Below are 16,994 nucleotides of genomic sequence, written 5' to 3' on the forward strand. Positions count from 1 at the left end.
ATTATTTTCATATAAGTGAACTCTGGTGTTTGTAATGTTGTGATTATGTGCTGCAGATGTACCAACATTTCACATTAATCTAAAACACATTTACATTTAAAGTCATTTGTTTTGCGTAGGCTTCTTATTCAGTTCCATGATTCATAGTTGCAATGAAGGCTCTGTAGATAAACTCAACGTTAGCTAAGCGAACTTAATTAACATTGTTAACGCTTAGGTAGGATATAAAAAGCGTCCTTTCCTGGATTCTGTAAAAACGTGATTTTTTCTCCTTAACTCTTGAACTGTGCTGCACTTTCTGCTGCATTATTGAAGCCTTACTTATCTGTGGTTAAAAATTAACTGCTGAAGAAAAGACCCTGCAGATGATATTATTTTTTCAACACTCTGATATAGAAAATGTTTGAGTCCGTTTATAGAATAGCGTCTTGTCTACTCAAGTCATGTTCTCATCCGTGTGGATAAACTCTTAATTAATTAATAACTGAATGAACAGTCCAGTAAGTTATTGATTATAATTTTTCACGCCGCCATTAAGGTCATGTGATATGTGGCGTTTATCGATCCGTTGTCGAAAAAATAAAAGTTCACATAAGATTTGACATTTTCAGGAGGATTTTTTCATTTTGACAATTACTATTTCAATAAATTGCTAGATCCAACATCCCTGGTGTCAAACTCACAACCCCAACAACCCAAAGAAAAGTTAAATTTGAAGTTAATACTGTTTCATTGTTTGATGACCTCTTGGCAGATACACACTGATTGAAAGTTCCACCTGTTTTTCTAGAAATACAGAAATACAAACACTGCTTTCACAATGTCTTTCTAGTTCAGCTCAACCTTTGAGCAATTATATTAATTTGTAAAGTTGTTGGTGGCTGCATGGTAAAGGGTGCAAAGTAAAGTAACAAATATATCTGCATTTATTACTAAAATAAACGTGATTTCCGCTGATGAAGCTTCATGAAGCAGTGTCATGTTGTTTAGAGGTCAGTAGGTGGCGCCATCAGTTTAAAAATGATGTTATATTGCATTAGAACGGTCAGTGGGTGGTGCATAATATACTCAAGCCTCCATTTTAAATGATGTGATGTTTCATTTGAACAGTTTTTCAAAATAAAGGAAAAATAGTGACCGCCATCTAGTGGACTCTGAAAAAAATGACACTGCTTCATGAAGCTTCATCAGACCATCACTAGTCTTTATTTTTCCTAAATAAATCTATCTCTGGCAGGCATCGCACTCAGCACGCTGCCCATGTACCTGGGAGAGATTTCTCCGAGACACATCCGTGGCTCCATCGGCCAGTTCAACTCCATCCTCATCTGCATGGGCGTGTTCACCGGGCAGGTGCTGGGGCTGCCGCAGCTGCTGGGTCATGTAAGTCGTCTCCGGACTTTGATAATGCCGCACGACACTGACAGATCGATGGAAGAAGAGAGGCGGCTTTCTCTCTGCCGCTGTGAGAGATCTGATTCTGACTATCAAGCCCTCAGTCAGAATCAATATCAAGTTACCTTCCAGTCTTTTGGGAAGTAATTACTCATAGTTTGTCGTGTTGCGAAATGACCGGAAAAGGTGAATTATTGCGCAGAATGGATTTGAGTTATCGATTTCTACCTGGCTGGTTCTCGCGGGTTCTTTGTTCCTATCACCGTGAATTCCACACCTTGTTGAGTGTTACTTCAGGGAGCTCACACTTAAGACTGAACACAAATTGAATTCACAGAATTCGATTTTTCAAAAAGTGACGGAATCTGCCGGCTTGACAGTCATGCGGACCTTTACCCTCTTGGCACTTTCTGGATCTTACAGCTGAATGTCTTGCTTTACAAATGAAATAATACCTAATGCATGTTCTCTTCTGTGAACTCAGTCAATCTATCTCTAAGTAGCTGTGTGGCTGTCTTTATAATAGACGCTGCAGGTTATTACAGGGCAAGGAGAGTTTACTGTTGTTGGTCGGTCTGAAAGCCTTATGCCAATATATTTAAAAGCTTTCTTGTCAAAGAGGGAAAAACAATCTAGAACTTACTCAGAGTCTATATAATGGGTTTCCATTAAAGAAAGGTTCACATGAGTTAAAGGTTTTTTTTATGGTTACCAGCGGAAAAGTATTTAGAAAACATAAGATGTTTCCGAGTCACTGTTTGCAGCACGGTCCTGAATGACCCGTAACCCTCTAATGAGTAGAGCTACCATTTTACAGACCATAGTGTTACCGATTTCCAGAACCTATAGAAACCGGTACAAGTACTAATCTTTAGTTTAGACTGAAGAGGTTTGTGAATGGTATTTGATCAGCCTGTGGAGGGATGTGTCATCACACCGCCTCTGACAGTGAGTTCGAGAGTAGAACCTAGTGATGGGCTGATGAAGCTTCATGAATCAGTGTCATGTTGTTAAGAGGTCAGTAGGTGGCGCCATCAGTTTAAAAATAGTGTGATTTCTCATTGTAAAAACTTGAGACTTCACTTCTACTACACCCTCCATTGTCACTCTCTTTTATGATTGAATTCGTCGTCTATCCACCTCATTCAAACCCTCAGCACAAATCCCTATCTCATTAGAAAACGTCGTAGACGCCACCAATAATTTCTTGGATGAAACCAAAATAATTTGCGCTGTAGGAGTATTGGATAGGCCGGTGCACTCGTGGGTGCTTTTATAAAATTTACATTTTTCTACAAATTCAGCCATATTTTAGTGTAATGTTTTAAAACGTACAAAATTAAACAAACCAACTCACTCTACATACTAGAAAAATGTTTCTAAAGTTTTGCAAAATTTCACATTTCATGAACTTTAAAGTAATAAAAACAAATATTGGTCAAACAGACATGGCGTTGTTGGAGGTAGTTGAGGGCAAAATCACAAACAAGGAGCCGTGTTGTTATACCAGCATATCTTAGTGGAGGAAAGCACAACAACACAATTAAATGGATGCCTGGGTGGAAGAAGAAAATATAACCCCAAGGTTACCACCATGATCAAGAAGAAGAAGAAGAAGAAAAAGGGAAGATGGATCTTTCCAACGATTCATGTTATAATGAAGCAGTTCCTAATAAGACGTGGTATATTTATTCAGCAAGTTGTCTGGGCTCAAAATAGATCAATACCGGGTCAATTGAGGTGGCTTGGCCATCTTCGCAAACGACTGTCTGTTCATATAACTGTCATTACGGAAGCTGCACTTTTGTGTTAAGACGCACCTGACACAGACCAGATGTCCGAGAGTTACACAGCAGCTAAAACAATCCTAAACGTTTTGAGGGATAGAAATATTTAAAAAGTTTTTAGAAGCTGAAAACAAGAATTTCTCTCTATGGATCAACAATGCACACGTATTCGTATAAGTCTGCTCAAAACAAATAAGTGCATCACTGGGGTCACTGAGCAACTGAGAAAGTGAAGCAAACTGTATTTTTTATTTTGTTGGAAAGTGAGTCTGATAGTCATTTTTTTTAAGTCAAAAGGCTAGTTTTCTGTGGCGTTGTCAAAAGTTTTGCTGAAAACCATAAAGAAGCAACATTAGTTTCAGTTTAAAGATGGATTTTATCACCTCGGTTTGCTTATTCATGCCATGTTTTAATATTGAAAAGTCCATTTTGTTTTCAGTCTGCCCATTTGGGTGTCATTACACATTCAAAAACCCACAGTATAACGGTCAGATATTGAAAATGTGTCTTGCATTAGGAGACAAAATAACTCGTAGCATATTTCAAAGACTTGTTCAGCAATAAAAAACGGAGATAAACCAAGAGGATATGTATTTATATTTAGTCATAAAAAGGATGTTGGCCGCAATCCTGCTTTGAAAGAGAAGCTCATTAAACTCGCCGGAAAACCTGTAAATCAACTTTAATTTATTTATCCTTGTACAATTTTCGATCCTGCCTTCCTGATCACAACACATATTAAAGTTGTAGTATTGATGTCCAGTTAAGTAACATGAGAAACCGTCCAATGATATGTTTTATCTGTTTTGTCATGTGTTCTGCAGTATATAGTAGGTCACAGTGGAAAATTCAGCCCCTTAGGAAGTTGAACTGCCCACCACTGTAAATATATATGGACTTATAAATAAGTGAGAGCATGATCTACACAAGCTTTTCCGTCTAGAACTCTGAAAAAAGGCGGGATGTTTTCCTGCAGCAGTCACACTGTTTATAATTATATTGTAGCAATCTTTTGTGAGGAACAGCAATACTCCTTGTCTGCATTCACAATGTTATATATAACAGCAGATAAACGTCAAAATAACCATACAACTAGGTGGGAGGCGCCGATCACCACACAAACCTTGCTTTTGGTGCCAACAAAAAAGTGACCATGATGCGTATCTACTCTGCTTTATTTAGCGACAGCTGATTGGTCGATACAATACAGTAAATTCTGCGTCCTTGTTGTTGTGTCAAAAGTGAGCGACAGCTGTGGCAAAGCATTGTGGGAGGTGTTTAGGTCACCATTACTGACTGGGTTGTTGAGAAGGATGGCACACATTGTTCAGTTCAAAGTCTGGTTGTTTATATAATTGTCAAATTTATTAATAATTTCTTGTTATTAAAATGAATTGATTCCAAATGTTTTTGTGTTACAATAATGGAAATAGTTAATTACAGTCTAATTAGCTAACTATGGACCACAGTCCTCCCTCATGTGACTGTAGGTTTAATCATTTATTTTCAATAATTGTATTGACTGTCATTTATCGCTTCTCCCGTGTCACTCACTCTGACTGCAGTTTGAACACTTCTTGCTCTGTATCAGTCCAAGTGAATGTTTTTTTTAAGAAGAAATAAAAAGAAAAAAGTAGGTGAACCCACTGGAAGAAGGTCCCATGGTAAGTGGAAAGTCATCTTTGGGTCTTCTTCTGAAAAAGTTTGTGAGAAACCTTTGTAGCAGCTCCCTCCTGCCCCAAAGGTATATTGTATCTACTGTCCGTATGTTTGAAGGAAGGATGTTCGAACATAGAATAAAACTGAACCATGTTCAAATAGTTTTTCAACATCACCTACCCCACCTTTAAGTAGTTTGACATTCACTCAACAGAGCTCATTTTTAATTTACAACTCTTGTATTTCAGCCACCTTTATTAAACATACATACTGCTGTGCTGTATTTGTGGCATAAGAGATAATGCATACTGACAATATACCCTTTTACATTCTGGCCTTTCTGGACTGAAGGCAGTTACTTACGTTTCCAACTTATCTGACACTCCGTTGTAAGCCTCTGTGAAGATAATGACTCTGACCTTTAACACTTATTCCCATTTGGGAAACATGTTTATTATTCCAACCAGTGCTGGCTGGAGCCAATCTCACAGCCAAATTCTCTGTGACAATGCAGTCATCAGTATTTCTCGCACTTCCACCTCCACGTTTGACTGGCTGTAATGACGCTCTACATGCATATAACATACTCAAGCCTCCATTTAATCGTCTTGTGGCTTTAGTGTCTAATGGAAGGGGCTCAGGAATCAATCCTGCGTGTGCTGATAGATGCTGGAAAGAAATTATTTTTCAGTCACGAGTAAAGTTTCCTCTCAAGAAAGACTACCGTATCAGTTTTTAAGAACTTAAGGAAGAAAAGAAACGGTGAAAAAACAGTTTCGCTCTTTAAATTGGGATGTCATGCCACAATAAATATTGAGACGAGCATGTCGTTTCAACTTATCAGCTAGAAAAGTCTTTGATTCCTGAAATGAAAGTATTTTGGTTTCATCCTAGAGATGAATTGATGGCGTCTATGATGTTTTATAATCGGATTTGTATTGATGGATAGAAGAGGAATTTAATCATAAAAGAGAGTGACAATGGAGGGTGTAGTGGAAGTAAAGATTGTAAGTGCTACTATGATTTTACTGTCAAATAAATGTATCACTTTTCCCCGTAACACACACAGCTAGTTAATGAGATGTTAATAAGAGCGCTTGCACTGCGCTAACAAGCTCTTTACTCTAATGAGACGTCATACCAGTCAGTTGTGTGTCTGAAAGTATCTGGAAAACAGGCTTACCGCGAAGGTGACTTTCATGACCAGCAGCCAGCAGCTCTGGGATAATGGGCTTTCCTCCCGGCTTCTCACCGGACCGTCACATATTCGCTCTCCCAGAGGTGTCAGCTCCCGTAAAGTGAGGATTGTACCACTGAGCCCTGGTCAGATTGTTTTAGTAATTGTTTTTGTTTAAAGCAAAACAGTTTTTGCTGCCCCTCAATTCACCGGAGAGATGGTGTCTGAGATATTCTTCACACCCTTCAGGTGATTATCCCCCGTGATGTCGGCCCTATTTTTGCGAAAGTACGCAAACAGTAATGACGATGCTTGCTCACGACATGCAAATAATCTTCAGAAGAATGGATTCACATGTGTTCATCACTGGTAGCCTCTGCAGGAGACCAATATCTATTCATGTATATACGCATTTATAGATGTATTTTTCAGGAGCCATTGAAAAGGTTTATTCCTTAGTCGTCAGAACATCCTCCAGGCTGTTTTAATCTGCTCGCCCACGGTGCCCTCCTGCTAGGATGTCATCGGGTTCACCCTGTGCAATTCATTCCCAAAGCCAACCTGAGGATTTAATTTCATCAAACATTTATATTTTGTTTGCCATTTTGAATGAATGGATCAAGTCAAAGAGCAGAAAAATAACAACATTCTCATTTATTTTCAGCGTGGTGTTGGTGTTCACTGTTCTTCGAGTCCTTGTAACTGCAGATTTACAGAATATCGATCATTTCTAAACCTGAAGACAGAGGTTTCTTTATCTACAAAGCTTTGTTGTTTCCCCAGCAACTTCTTACACAAAGTTGATGTAACAACCTTCAAGTCAAACATTTTAGTCATGCTTTCCATCTCTCCTTTTCTCCCAGGAGTCCCGCTGGAACTACCTTTTCAGCTTCTTGGCATTTCCAGCCGTGCTGCAGATGTGCGTGCTTCCCTTTCTCCCTGAAAGTCCTCGCTACCTGCTGATCGAGAAAAGAGACGAGGAAGCTGCAAAAAAAGGTACCAAGATCTGAGGAACGGGTAGAAATGACGGTGAATATGCAACATGAAGGGAAAGTGAATGTTGAATAAGTCGGTCTGACAACTTGGACCAAAATGTAATTGATGTAATGAGGCTCTGCCTCGAGCAAGTTTAATATTTAAACCTTCATGTAGTGAAAGAAAACTGAATTCACAGAAACATCTTCAAGCAGCTTTTTATGTTTGTTGCAACTGTCATATCAGGTTAATGGAGGTTGAACACTTACTTTTCCAGCTCAGTATTTTATTTTTTAACAGAAAACAATGTAATTTCACTCTTCTAGTAAAATATAAAAAATGCATCAACACTGACAAATAAATGAGTCAAGGGAGATTACTGTAGGAACATCGCAATAAGATTTTCAAAATAACCAGGTAAAAATTGAAATGCCAAGTCAGTGATCGAACCATGTTTTTTAAGTCCTACTCCGTGTACTCTAGCAACTAAGCAATCTGGGCGGCTGACATCAAGAGGTAAATTCCAATTAATTTATTTAAGACTTATATTTAGGTATTACGCATTCATTTGTCTGTGACCATGGATTATGTCATGCCATGTCTTAGGCTTCCTTTATTGGAGACCGTCTAATGTTGTTGTTTTTCTGAAGACCTGAGGGCGTTTGATCTGAGTGAGGTTTTCCTAAGGTCCCTTTTGTCTGAAAAATGTCGGACATTTTCCAACCTGGCACCTTACAAGGAGACCTGACAAGGTCCTAAAATGAACACCGCACAGAAACAACACCAAGGATAGTTCAAACACAATTGTTTTTGGCCACCGGGTCACCTTGACCCAAAGCCCAAACAAGGGTTAAGATATTAAAATAAACGGAAAAATAAAGACCTGTTGGAAAAAACACATTATAAATGTCAAAAATGTATATGTAAATGTTGTACTATGAAAAACAAAATCTTAATGTCCAAAAAAAAATGAAAAAGATTTAATTCAAAATTACAATTGAAAATCAGATAAATGAAAATACTGAAATGTGATCAGTGTGTATTTTCTGTGCTAAAACCAGTTTGACTACGAAACTATACTTCTCATCACAGAAATACATCCAGAAATACAAAAATATATAAAAGCCCTCAGAAACATACCTTTGCCAAGCTGCTCATTTACAGAAATATATATTTAAATTGTTTTCTTAAAATGTATTTTATGTATATAATAAGATACAATTTCAGTCCTTTGACACATTATGAAAGCAATAACTAGCCAGTTGTCAGAACTCACTCACAACACACAAAAGCATGTCCTGAACATTTAATTAAGATACTTTTATTCATTTTGTTGTCATTTTGCTCACACACAGACCTTGGCGAAGGTAAGAATGTATTACTGGAATATTTCTATACTCTTCGTTTCAGTATGAGGTGGATTATTTTCTCTCTGCATCTGTTCGTTTGTCTCCCTCGTTTTGAGCGTGATAGCATTTTTAACTTAATCAGACTGTTACCAAATGTTTGCCACTGGCTGTGGAATGAATATTTCAAATTAGATAAACAACAAGAGAATCTAACTGATCCAAGAACTACTTGCAGAACAAACCCGCAGCACTTCCTTACATCATGATTATTAAATGTTTTTTCTCACAATTCCCATAAAAGTTTGATGTGTTCAGGATGTTCTTGTCTGTGACTGTGTGCTCTTCCAACTTCAGTAGGACTATTTGTAGTGATTGTGTGATTTGTGTGAACAGTATTGGATTTTGCGTTTCCAAGAACAACAGAAGAAAAAAGACATAAAATGTATCTCTATCGCATAACATATTATTACAATGTTAAATGAAAGTATTTCTTGAATGAAAATAGTTTTTTTTAAATAATTTTTAGCCCTTATGTTGTCTCTGGGTCAAGGTTAACACAAGGCATGATTTAAACAATTTTTTTAAGGCCTTCGGGTCACCTTGACCCAGAGATAACACATGGGTTTAAAAACAAATTTAAAAGATGTGTATTTAGTTTTCATTTAACCAGAATTCCATTTTTGCAGTAGATCTGCAGTTATTCAAATGGATGTGAGAAAAAATTAAAATTAAAATTAAAAAATCTTGTAGGTGTAGAGAGACCAGGACTTTTGGTACTTTTTTAAAATGAAAAATTGCTTTGGAGGAAAGAAGTTATTTTTTGCAAATATTTTGAATAAGCCAGGGAGAGTTTTTTCCACACCTGTCTGAGAAACACGGTGAGACTTTATAACACGAAATTGTGCGGGAGGCTATTTTTCCCCCCTTTTTTCCCCTTTTTCTTATGCAGCAGCTCTTGTCTTTCTTCAACTCTCGCCAACTCAGTCTGAGCTGCTGACACACAGTGCAGCACAGCTTCATTGAGATATATGTGAGTTTTAAAGTTGGCATCCAGAAGATGAACAGTATAGTTTTGAAAAGAACAATGTACCAACAGGAATAAATCAATCTCCAATGCTGGGTGGAAGCAGTAGATTGACCTCCTTTAGGGAAAATATAATTCTGCCTCTCAGTAAACAGTAAATAGTGTCAATGGTCTGACATTGCCCCAGTCAGGATGATGGATGACACGCTATATGATGTGTGTGTGTTGAATATCTCATTACATGTGTTGTCACTGCAGCAGTCTGCGGCGTTGTCTGGCTGAGGGCAGCGCTTTAGTGAACCATTAATTGGGATTGTAGATCCGATCTCTACGGCTGCTTCTCAGGAGATTCTCGGATAGTGTTTGGTTGAGTTGAAAGAATATTGAACTACTACCCAGAGGTGAAATAAAGGTGACTCATCTCATATATTTAGGCTAACGAACAATACGTAGTGTGTATGGACGCATTGACCGGCAGTAATTCTCGCAATTGTTGCAACTGCCAGCTATTCTGCACAAATGCACTGATTCAAGATAAAAAAAATGTTACATACACACACATGAAACTATGTTTCCACCCCCCCCCGCCCTCCAGTCCAATTAGAATTCCATCATGGGTTTTACCCACTGACCTCCTGAGACACAATTTCACCTCCCTTTCCATTCCAGGCAAACCAATATGAACAAACGTTGATTGCAACTGTATGTTCTGAACGTTCAGCAGCTGCCCCCCCACCCCCGTCCACCAGGACATGTTGAGTGGATATACTCGCAAGGACCACGTGACTGTCGTTAGATCTGTGGGATGTCTCTAATTGTCCAGATGTCCCTTCTTTTTCAAAGCCCAACTCAATCGCTGCAACACTGTTTGTCAACCACAAGCCGATCCATTTCCCTCCCCACGAGTATTATCATCGTCTTATTCCTCGCGACAGCACGTCTGCCACAGAGTCCTCCACCGCCACATTTAGGCTTTAGATTGTTCCAGTCCTGTCTATATGCCCTTAACACCACACCTGCAAAAGGTTTATGGGGGATGTATGGAGTATGCCAGGGTAAAGGTTGCCACCGTTACTTAAAATAGGTACAGTATATCTTGTGTATTGAATCAGAGGGAGAGACTGATTGGCTCCTTATTAAAACAGTTTCTCCTGCAAACAGGTATTCAGTGAATAGTTTAGCAGGGGTTTCTTCATATATCCAGTGGCGGCTGGTGAAAAAAGTTCTAGGTGTCTCTTTTCCACTACATTTCGCCACGTGTACCATTGAAAGAATCAGTCGAAAATACGTATGTATTAATTACATGTATAAAACAAAACATTGACATTTAATGATTAATAATTATGTATATTATGCTTCTTGTTTAGGTACAAATTTATATTTAAAAACATAGGAAAACTATTAACAACTTTTCACCCATGAATCACAAGCAGACTCAAAGACACTGCAAATAATGCAAATATAAAAAAGAAATGATAATGTTGATGATAACCCCGCTTCCTCAGACTCATTGGAGCTCCATGAAGCAGTGTCATGTTGTTTAGAGGTCAGTAGGTGGCGCCATCAGTTTAAAAAGGATGTGATGTTTCATTGGAACAGTGGGCTCTGAAAATAATGACACTGCTTCATGAAGCTTCATCAGAGCATCACTAGAATGAACCATGTATGTGGTTTGTGGACGGCCTTCGTGGTCTTCCCTAAACCTTGTGCCATGACAGATCTTTTACTTAATTAACCACTTTGTTTTTAGATTTTGTGAGATTCTAGATTACATAACAGGCACTGGAACGACTGAGTAACTCAAACTGAGTATTTTTTATTCTCTGATGAAAATATAAAGTTCATCACAGGACCCACGGGCTGGACATAAGTGACCCTGGACTGAGGAAGGCGCTTTAGAAATAATAATGACATACTTACTTACTTGGGCCATGCCTGCTCAAATGCAATGCTAATATTTTATTACATAAAACACACACACAGTTTCGTTTTAGAAACATGCATTTCAAAATGTTTTTGAAGATCACCTTCCCCACCTGTAACGCTTGTTGTCAAGGTGAGTGCAGTTCATCACCACAAATGTATTTTTGGAAGACAGGGAGGTCGTTCACATTGACCCAGAGACAACACAAGGGATGCCACAAACACATTTGTTTTGGGTCACCTTGACCCAAAAATAGCACAAGGGTTAAGCAAGTAAATGCATGATAACAAAAATGTTTTCTTTCTAATGGCCACATTTGCCAAACTGGCAATAAAGACAAACTTCATCTAAACAACCTTTACTGTATTTTAATGTAACCATATGTATTTATTTTCTGTCTTCAGCCTTCCAGAGGTTCCTGGGAAAGAAGGATGTGTCTCAGGAGTTGGAGGAGGTGCATGCAGAGGCTCGAGCTCAAGAGAACCTGAACACCGTCTCCGTACTCCAGCTTCTGAAGACGACGTCGGTTCGATGGCAGCTCATCACCGTCATCATCACCATGGCCTGCTACCAGCTCTGTGGACTCAACGCTGTGAGCATACTTATCTTTATCTCTCTGTCCACACGGGTGTAAACCAAGTGTGTTCAAGTGTTTAAATATTAGAGTGGAGCACTTGTTTGCTGAAATATATATCGTATCCACAAGCATTGAAGAAAATCTGTCCAACCCAAAGCTAAAGTCTTTTAAATGCATTTAAAGAAAGTCGGAAACGGGAAGAAATTCTAAATCATAAAGTAGTGCGAGTGTGAAGTAGGAAGGTCGGTCAGAAGTGATAGGGGTGACACAGTAATATGGAGCTGAACAGAGTATGTGAGGAGATGAAAGTGAGAACGGTAAGTGGAAGATTAGGAGGTTGTGAAGGTCATTTATAAAATGGTAAAGTGGTGAGCGCATGAGGAGGTTAATATGGTGCGTATAAAAGGATGAAAAGAAGATCCAAATGAGGAGTATCCGTAGGAAAAGGAATTGCGTGTTTTGACTATTTGATGGTGATGAGTTTTTTTCATAAAGCCTCCTCATTTTCAACGGCCTCTTTACACTTCCTCCTCCGATCTTTGGCTTGAGGGGCAAAAATCTTTCAGCGGTCCAAGTCGAGCGCTAGATAAAAGCTATATTTACCAAACTGAAACAGTATTTGTCTTTTTGAGATATTGTCTCTTCTAACATGGACGCTCCATCTATCGTGAGTATATCTGTGTATTTGTCCTTCAACAACCAAACACTCCCATCAAATTCTAGTTTCCCTCTTAGTGGAAGACTCTTTCTATTTGTAGTCACCGATTATATGCTACTTGGGTAATTTAAAGACAACCTTTCGTCCACATAAAATGACTTGGCGGACAGGAGTTTGAAACATTTGTTATAGACAAGCATTCATTTTATTCGGCGTGCAACTTCAAGGAATTCTTGTGTGATTGGGTTTATGGGTTTAAAGCGGTCCAAATAAAAGAATAAAAAAAGGAAAACGTTTCATGAAAGATACTTCTCAGCATAACAGAAGTAGAAGGAGTCCTGGGTTTGTTTAGAGTACACTAGAGTATAAGTGATTGGCTAATGAAATGTCTTTTAGTTTAGAGGTCAGTAGGTGGCGCTATCAGTTTGAAAATGATGTGATGTTTCATTACAACAATTCAAAATAAAGGAAAAGTATGCAGAGACCGCCATCTTGTGGACTCTAAAAAATAATGACAATGCTTCATGAAGCTTCATCAGACCATCACTATAGATCATCCCACATATATATAGTTTTTTTTAATTGGCAAAAATAAGTATCTCAACTGGTCAAGAGCAACAGGCTTGTGTTATGAATCCAAGTCTTTATAAGAAATAAATCACACAATAATTATCAATACAACATTTTTCTTTCTGTGTGGCCTTTAAATCCAGTGCCTAACAGAAGAAGCTGAAAGAGTATCTAAGAAGAGTGTGAGGCGTGATGAAGAGAAGAAAGGGCTGGTGTTAGGTTTAAGGGCAGAAGAGAATGAGGGGAAAAGGCTGCGACGAGAGGTAGACTTGATAGAAGGAAGGTGAGTAAGTGGGTTTAAAGGGGATCAATGTGATAGGAATAGAAATTAGTGAATGAAGCTGTAGCAGAAGGCGGTGGAAATGAAAAGGAGATTTAGGAACTAATGAAGGAGAGAACGACTGGGGGGGTCAAAGGTTGACGATGAAGGGGGGAGTAGTGGGTGGAGAAGAGGGTCAAGTGTATGAAAGAATCTTATTCAACCCGAGTCATTAAACCTACTGTACACATGACACACAACAACAGCTGAACTCTTGACTGAGCAAAAGAATCTGGTCTGTGTTATCGAAAGTTCCAAGTGCTTATCTTTCAGGTTCTGCGTTTATGGCTCAGATTAGATAAGTCTCTCAGGAGATACACAGCGACAGGGCGGTCAATAAAGGTGATTTAAGGTCCAAGATGGATGAGAAGGTGCTCATGAAAAGTGAAGGGGTGAGGAAGAATGTAGAGACTGTTGACAAGCGGTTTAGTGTATTCAAGAAAACAACATTAATTCTTTACAACGATTCAGGTCAATATATTGTGAATTAGATATAAACACACATGGAATTTATGACATGCTATCAATAAGGCATCATGGGATTTCAATCAGTCTTTATATATATATGAATCAATAATGAATAGAAAATATGATATAAAGCTCTTTAAAGTAAAATTAATGAACTTTACCACATCCTGGAAACGAGATTATTTCCTTTAATATCACTATTTTTTCAATTCACGTTAGCTAAATATAATGAGTTTCAAGGATGTGGTGAAGAGGACCGCTAACACTAGATGTGTTGAATGGTATCTGTCAGAGATATCACACCTCCGAGGAGTCTGTGGAAACCTCATTAACCAGAAACAATGAAGAACACCTTAATGGAGAGATTTCTCTTTTGATGAACAAGACGGTGAAAATGTGCAGCCCGTTCTCCCCGGTATGTTCTCGCCCCTCTGGATTTCATCTCCGGCTTGTTTCTGTCACTTCAATAAACGGTGATGAAGTTGATATTTGGGCACTGTGGGGTTCGTCCCATCTGTTGTAGCCATCTTGTTCATGTCACAAATGATTACGCCTCATCACACAGATGATGTTTTTGGTGCCTTCAGAGGCGGAACTCAGCTGCTATGCTTTTATTGATCGTGTGCATGTGTTTAATCTGATCACACCGAGTCGGATCTTTAAGGCAACATCTGGTGGTGAAAGATATCCAGTAAACCTTCTCTTCACATGCTGTTTGAGATGTTTCTATTAATGCGTATAATAAAAATATATCTGATGTTTGTGTTTTTAGATTTGGTACTACACTAATGGGATTCTTATTGAAGCTGGTTTCGCTCCAGCTATTCTCCCGTACATCACCTTGAGCACCGGAGCCATCGAGACTCTGTCAGCCATCGTCTCTGTGAGTATCTCAGCTGTCTTGTTTGTGTTTTTTACTTATTGCAGGCGGATGGAGAGTCTTAACATATGGTTTATATATCTTCGAAACATAGATGTACTTGAGTTTTAAAGGGGGTCTTCTTTCCAACCTCTTACAAGTGACAAAAGGTACTGAAAATATCCCGTAGTAAGTATTAGGGATGTTTATTGGCAAGAATCTGAAAATACAATACATATCACGATACAATTTTCTCTGATACTGTGAGAACAACAATATATTTTTAGTATTGCTTGAGTAAAGTCATAACTGCTTTCATTTGTTTTGAAACCAAAATATGTCCAAACATCAGCTTTAAAAGTTGCTGGAGTCGACTGAATCCTCTCATCCTCAGCCGGGATCTCGCAGGATTTCAATGTTACTTTAGCTGCCCTCTAGCGGCTGGATGTTTAATTGCAACCAAAAAACAAACAGCATCAATATATATACCGTATGTCACAGTAGAGACTGGGATCAAGGAGAGTCTGGAACTCTACTAGGAGACATTGGAATTCTACCAGGACAATATCCAATTCTAATAGGAGAAATTCAGATTGCATGTTTTAGAAAATAGACTGAATCATTTCATACCTAACATTTCAAATGACTTCATGTTTTAGATATTTGATAACCCCTTTGTTAATAAGCATTGTAACATGTTTTTCTTGCACTTAGATGTCAAACATATTCTATATACTACTCACTATTTTTACTCAATTGACTCATTTTACAACAATTGTAGCCATAGTTCCCCTTCACCAGGGAATTTTAGGTGAACTATCACTTAGGTGTGAAATGATTCAGTCTATTTTCCAAAACATTTTGATGCAATCCTAATTTCTCCTATTAGAATTGGAGATTGTCCTGGTAGAATTATAGAGATGCTGTTTATTATATATATGAATTGTAAATAATAGAAGAACTATGAACACATATAAAATATGTTCTTCTACTTCAGAAAAACATATAATGCTGTCGAATACCAATACAATATTGAAGAATAAGAATATCACCATATATCCCCATATCAATGCGTTCTAACACCAAGGTTGGTATGCAATATATTTCATTTAAAGGGCATGGGAATTTGACATATAACACATTTTCCTGGGGGTCTTTTGTTCCTCTTGTGTCCCCTTTCTCTTGAACTGATAGACCTGCCCTCCCCCCTTAATCCCTCCCAGGGAGTCCAGTACTGTATATGCAAGTTCATTGAGTGGTTGGTTTTAACTATAGCTAATACAAAAAAGCTTTAAAATCAACTGATTCTTTTTATTTAGTAAACATTTTTTCTGAAAGCTATGTTTCATGAGCTTTTAATAGTATGTAATTTCCTGGTTTGGAATCAAGAAAGTCAGTCTTTTGTGTGACACATAACACATAATTATAAGCAATTGATTTAGACATTTGCCACTCCCTCTGTACATCCCCCACATGATCCATCCAGTTGAGGTGACATGAGCGTCAGCAGACGTGTTCTCACCGAGGGAGCTAATCTGCTGACCAACATAGCATCCAACAGCTGGCAGGATTTTAGCAACATCATCTGACATGTGAATGGAGAAACAAGTGTAATTAGCTAAAAGCAGCGATCCATTTAGAAACATCACATAAATTGTGATTCATTTTATTTCGTTGCATCATCTCAGATTACAGTCGCTGTAGCCCTTCGGCTACTTCACCTAGAAAAGGTCACATGGGTTTAATTTGATTTAACGGGTGTTTCATTGTCATGAGTTAATGCTTTTGTCTCTTTTTTTCAAGATGAGTAACCTTCTCTTTAACATTTTTTAATTTTGTCTAACAACCATTTAAATAGCAAAGAAATTGTTATTTTTAAAGCTTGATAAGTTATAGATTATAAATATAAACTTGGATTTGTTTAACACATTTACAATAACAAAACTGTGACTTCTGGAGTTTAATTCCTCAGAGTTTCTGTCAGTTAATAAGCCAATTACCAGGTGGTTATAGCTAATGTAGAAAATTGAATGACTGAGATACGAAAAAATGTGAGCAACACTGTCCCACTGGCCTTCTAACAAACTTAAATGTACTTTATGAGTCTCTTTACAACCTGATAAACACTCATTATAAACTTCTTTTCCAACACCGACCGGTCTTTGTCTCACTCCCTCTCAGTGAACCTAGTGCAATGACTGTATGCAGTCACAAGATTTTGACCGTCATCCAAACATTTTCTACTCCACAAAC

At 38.1% G+C, this 16,994-nt stretch overlaps 1 protein-coding gene across 3 annotated transcripts in view; it reads left to right on the forward strand.

Moving 5' to 3' along the window:
• Positions 1-16,994, forward strand: part of slc2a9l2 (solute carrier family 2 member 9, like 2) — an 80,131-nt gene that overhangs the window by 19,875 nt on the left and 43,262 nt on the right. For all 3 annotated transcript variants that reach the window (XM_087800021.1, XM_087800023.1, XM_087800022.1), the window contains exons 6-9: positions 1,238-1,383; positions 6,882-7,014; positions 11,695-11,882; positions 14,655-14,765. In XM_087800021.1, the coding sequence (XP_087656147.1) occupies positions 1,238-1,383; positions 6,882-7,014; positions 11,695-11,882; positions 14,655-14,765 (578 nt within the window). The remainder of the gene's footprint in view (positions 1-1,237; positions 1,384-6,881; positions 7,015-11,694; positions 11,883-14,654; positions 14,766-16,994) is intronic.

Source organism: Callionymus lyra, chromosome 10, assembly GCF_982586985.1.
Source record: "Callionymus lyra chromosome 10, fCalLyr1.hap1.1, whole genome shotgun sequence".
NCBI lineage: Eukaryota > Metazoa > Chordata > Actinopteri > Syngnathiformes > Callionymidae > Callionymus > Callionymus lyra.